Genomic DNA, 5,172 nt, shown 5'->3' with positions numbered 1-5,172 from the left:
AGTGATTCTAAATAAGTAAATAAAATGGCCTTTATGCGATTGTTTTATCCTCTGAAGAAAAGTGGTGTGAAACTTTTTAAAGACGGTCCCTCTGCTCTGTAGGTAAAGACCATTAATATCATTATTGATTTATTAAGAGAAGTGCAGTGGAGGAGTGAATGTCTTATAAGCAGGTACAGGGATGAAGTGCTGAATTTGTTTCTGTCACTGTGATGACTGTTCATCGGTGTGTGGGTATGCCTTTATATAGATTTGCATATATATATATAAATAGAGAGAGAAAATAATGCAAATAGGAAAATAGATTGTTCCTTTTTTGATGAAATAATAATAATAATGTCACACTGGCTTTTCATGCAAACGACCCGTTGCTACTATGTGGATATTTTTATGAATTAAATCTTAATAGTATGTAAGGTGTTAAAATCAGTTCGTTCATCATGTATTATTGAGTGTCCTGGCCTTTATTTACCTTATTATCGGACAGGCGTCTGCCGTCGCTACCTAAAAGCTGCGGATCCGGGGGTCCTGCGGGTTGGCTGTCGCTGCTAGCCGGTTAGCAGCTGGAAGAAGAGCCTCCAATCTGGATGGTCTCTTCTTGTCTTCTTTTTCTACTTTTATTCGCGGTCCAGCGCCACAAAATGACGTCCCCCGGTTACCACTATGCGGATATTTTTGTGAATTAATTCTTAATAGTATGTAAGGTGTTAAAAATCAGTTCGTTGATGATTTATTATTGAGTGTCCTGGCCTTTATTTACCTTATTATCGGAGAGGCGTCTGCCGTCGCCACCTAAAAGCTGTGGCTCGGGGGGGTCCTGCGGGTTGGCGCATGCGCGTTTGCTGTCGCTGCTAGCCGGTTAGCAGCTGGATGAAGAGCCTCCATTCTGGATGGTCTCTTCTTGTCTTCTTTTTTCTACTTTTTTCCGCGGTCCAGCTCCACAAAATGACGTCCCCGTCCTCGTAGCGCTGTGACGAGTAAGTATGACCGTGTTTCCGGTGGTGGGGGGCGGCGGGGGTCCGTGTCTGGAGGGGGGGGGGGAGGGGGGGTTTGTAGAGCAGCTGGCCCGTTCACAATAAGCACAAAGAGGCTCCTGTGAGTTCGGGAGCATTGGAGTCCAGAGGCTTCCCGTCCCGTCCCGGGACCGGCCAGCCTCCGAACGCCCCGGACAATCGCGAGCGGGAGTCCCGCTGACGCAGCTCCGGAGGACGAGCCCGAATCACGTCGTGTCAGTCGAGCCCCCCCCCCCCCCCCCCCCAGAGTCACTGAGCGCCGAGAACAGCGTTTATCTGGATTTGATCTGGACGAATCGGGCCTCAGGCCACCCGAGGAAAGGTGGATTTACTTCCGTACCTGATCCTGTCCAGGGGATGCTGCAGCAGGAGGAGGAGGTGGGACACATCTGGACATTGTCCTCCCCGGTCCAGCACACGGACATTAAACCTGGCCTGCGTGGGTTTGGACAGAGACAACATGCAAAGTCCACACCTCACAGATTGTCCTTCAGTCTCCTGAAAGTGACGGGAAACACCCGAAACGGACGTGTAAAGTCCTCGTGAAATGAAAACTACACTTTCAAAACACTCTGGCTGTCGCTTTAGGGACATTTTTTCATGGGTAAAATGTTAAAACACGGCAATCTGAGAGAAAATAGCCGATAAACGGCGCTATTTCCTCTGCTGGGCGGAGCTTCTGACAATAACAGAGTGACATCACGAGTTGTGCACACGCCCAAGTTGTGTTTACATTATGGAGGATCAGAGTTTGGACCACGAAGAGGCTGAATTGAACCATATTTCATCATCGTGGTCATTTCAAACCCAGTGATTGATGAAGAAGACACAGAAGGTGGTTCTGCCATCGGTGACCCCGTCTGGAACATGTTTGAGGAAGCAGAAGACGCTTCGTCCTCCATTCGTCCTCGTCTCCTCGCCTCAGCAGTTTTCACCTTTGAGGCTTTGAGTCCTGACTTTTGGCAGAACGACCGGCTTCCTGGATCCAACACGTCCAAGAGCTAGAAGACTGTGGAACCACTGAAGATGAGTCCAGGTGTTACTTGATCGTCTACTAGCCGCCCGAGCTAGCGGCTCCCGCTAGCTGCTAGCCGCTCCCACCACCCGTGCTCCTTTCCTCCTCTCTGGTCTCTTCCAGGCTCAATCTTTCATCAAGGCTCATAAAACGCCGACTATAACTTCAAAACACTGTTAAAACTTGGATGTTTAAGAGGGAAACAAGCCGATATAAACACAACAGATCGAGATCGGCACAACTCGTGACATCACGCATAGGCTCCGCCCACAATGGCCCACGAAGAAGAAGGATTCCCACGACTTTTTTTCTCTCAGAATTCTGGCTTTTAAATTCAGAATTCTGACTTTTTTCCTCAGAATTCTGACTTTTTTCACAGAATTCTGACTTTAAACTCCGAATTCTGACTTTTTTTCTCATATTTCTGACTTTTTTTCTCATATTTCTGACTTTTAACTCAGAATTCTGACATTTAAAGTCAGAAATCTGAGTTTAAAGTCAGAGTTCAGAGAGGGTGGCTGCTCTCAGCAAAAAAGAGCAGGAGGCGACACACACACACACACACACACACACACACACACACACACACACACACACACACACACCATGTGTGATCAGCCGTCAGCTTTCAACAACAGGAAGTGAAGAAGTGATTATTCACAGTCTGTTCGGAGGAAATCATTCACACTCCCATGATGTTCTTTTGTGTGTGTGTGCGTGTACACGTGTGTGTGTGTGTGTGTAGGAGACGTGTCCATGCTGCCGTAGTGGACCAGGGACATGCTGGCCTGTCTCCCGGCTCCAGGAGACGCCGCCGTCACTCTTCTTCTTCCTCTGACGCAGATGAACCCTGGACCTCCGAAATGTGAGTCTCTCTCTCTGGCGGCGGTTTTGAAAGTGGGGCGTAAGTGAACTCCATTGTCTTGTCCCCCCCCCCCCGTCCCCATCCGTCCCCCCCAGGGGAAACCACCCAGAAGACGAGACGTCCCAGCTACCCGACGCCAGCAGAGTTGGACGCCTATGCTAAGAAGGTGTCCCAGCGTCCTCTGAGCATCCAGATCTTCCCCAACAGCGTCCGAGTCCCTCAGAGGAAGCACGTCCGCCGCACCGTCAACGGCCTGGACACGTCCTCCTCGTCCACCTCGTCCTCCGGCCAGCGCCACAGCCCCCACCCCCCGCAGGTCAGTGCCAAAGGCGGCCTCCTGGCCGTCCTCCGGCCGCACGCCGCCAAGCACGCCGCCAGAGCAACCATGAACCCTCACGGCGCGCCGTACGCCGCCCAGAGCACTTTAGACGTCCCCCGCCTTGCTTCGGGCCCGAGGCAAGGCACGGGCCACCCGCGCGGTCCTACTCAGCCGCAGCGAGGCGCGGCTCAGGCGCAGGCGCTGCAGCGGCAGCAGGGTCTGCTGCAGGGTCGCCCGGCGCTGCCGCCGCCGCCGCCGCAGGCGCTGCTGCAGAGGCAGCAGAGTCTGCCGCCGCCGCACTCACAGGCCTTACAGCAGGGGGGGCCCCCGGGGCCGCCTTGCCTCCCGGGGCCGCCGTGTCCACCGGGCGCCCCGCAGCAGCACCTCGCCCACCCGCAGACCCTGAAGCACCAGTCGGCGGCAGCGCCGCCGCCTTTCCTCGGCCAGCAGGATCCGCGCCGCCCGCCCGACGGAGCCCCGCCCCCCGGCCTGCAGCACGGCCAGGCGCCGGTGGCCTCGCAGCCCCTCCCGCAGGCGGCGGCGGCCGTACCCGTGCCCGGCGGCCTCCAGCAGGCCCCCGCCGGACCCTACGGCTCGCGAAAGCAGCTCCCCGACGCCGACGCCCCGCCCAACGTGACCGTGTCTACCTCCACCATCCCGCTCTCCATGGCGGCCGGCCCGCGCCACGGCCGGCCCGGCGACCTGAGCAGCATCGTGCACCAGATCAACCAGCTGTGCCAGGCGCGGGCCGGCGCCGGCGCCACCTCGGTGTGCGAGGGCCAGATCGCCAACCCCAGCCCCATCAGCCGCAACCTGCTGATCAACGCCAGCTCCAGGGTGTCGTCGCCGCACCCCCACTACCCCCACCACCCGCCGCCGCCCGGCTGCCTCGTGGCGGGCCCCCCCGACAAGGCCCCGGCCCAGACCCCCGGCGTCATGGCCGGTTTCCACGGCGACGCCGAGAAGGTACATCTGCTGCAGCAGCACCTGCACCTGCAGCAGCAGCAGCAGCGCTCCTGGGCGCAGCACCAGATGGCCCACATGCAGCAGCAGCCGCCCCCCGAGGGCCCCCACCCCTGCAAGAACCCCCGGATGGAGCCCCCGGCCGACTGCGCCTTCCCCTCGCACACCCTGGGCTACCCGCACAAGGTCGCCGCCGCCGCGGCGCCGGGCTTCCCCCTCAAGCACCCGGCGGACAAACGGCGGGCCCCCTCCCCGGTGAGCTGCCCCGGGGGGGCCCTGGCCTACATGAACGGCCACTACGTGCAGCCGCCCTGGAGCGGCCCGGGGCCGGCGCCGGGCCCTCAGGACCGCGCCGTGGCCTTCCAGGGAAAGCAGGACCGCGTGCTGGGGGCGAAGTACCGGCCGGGGAAGGAGGGCCCCCCCCCCCACGGCGGCGGCGGCGGCGGCCCCCCCCCACGGCGGCCCCAAGCTGGTGCAGAACTTCCTGGGGGGGGACTTCCAGGTGCCGGGATTCCCGGAGCAGGACGTGGACGCGATGGAGAAGATGCACCGGGCCGCCATGAGCCGCGTGCAGGACCCGGGCGGCGCCGGCGGCGCACACGCTCATCACCCCGGGTACTGTTAGGCCCCCCAAACCCTCCCTACACACACACACACACACTGTGAGTCTTCGTGACCGACCAGTCCGACGCCACTCGGGGGTTTTCCTCAGGTCTTCAGCCATGTTTGTTTCAGAGATCCTCACTGGGGGGGGTGTGTGTGTGTGTGTGTGTCTGTGTGTGTGTGTGTGTGTGTGTGTGTGTGTGTGTGTGTGTGTGTGTGTGTGTGTGTGTGTGTGTGTGTGTGTGTCTGCGTGAGTGCATGTGTGGTCGTCACAGAGCTTTTCATTGGTTGACACAGAACAAATCGACTCTTATCAGCATCTGTGGCCTTAAAACTGCCCGACAACAAATCTCTACGCCGTCACATGTGGGCGTGGCCACGGCTTCATATGTGG

General features: G+C 58.1%; 1 protein-coding gene across 1 annotated transcript; it reads left to right on the top strand.

The window, feature by feature from the left end:
* Positions 1–814: 814 nt before the first annotated feature.
* Positions 815–4,677, top strand: LOC308148802 (protein FAM222B-like; the record flags this gene model as incomplete). Its single annotated transcript, XM_080522316.1, has 3 exons — positions 815–977; positions 2,774–2,893; positions 2,989–4,677. Coding segments are annotated over exons 2-3 (1,774 nt in total), but the record flags the coding sequence as incomplete, so codon positions are not given.
* Positions 4,678–5,172: the final 495 nt, after the last annotated feature.

This window comes from Blennius ocellaris (assembly GCF_963422515.1).
Source record: "Blennius ocellaris genome assembly, contig: SCAFFOLD_369, whole genome shotgun sequence".
In the NCBI taxonomy this organism is placed as follows: domain Eukaryota; kingdom Metazoa; phylum Chordata; class Actinopteri; order Blenniiformes; family Blenniidae; genus Blennius; species Blennius ocellaris.
The sequence above is the reverse complement of the archived record's forward strand: the minus strand, read 5'-3'. Positions and strand labels throughout refer to the sequence as shown.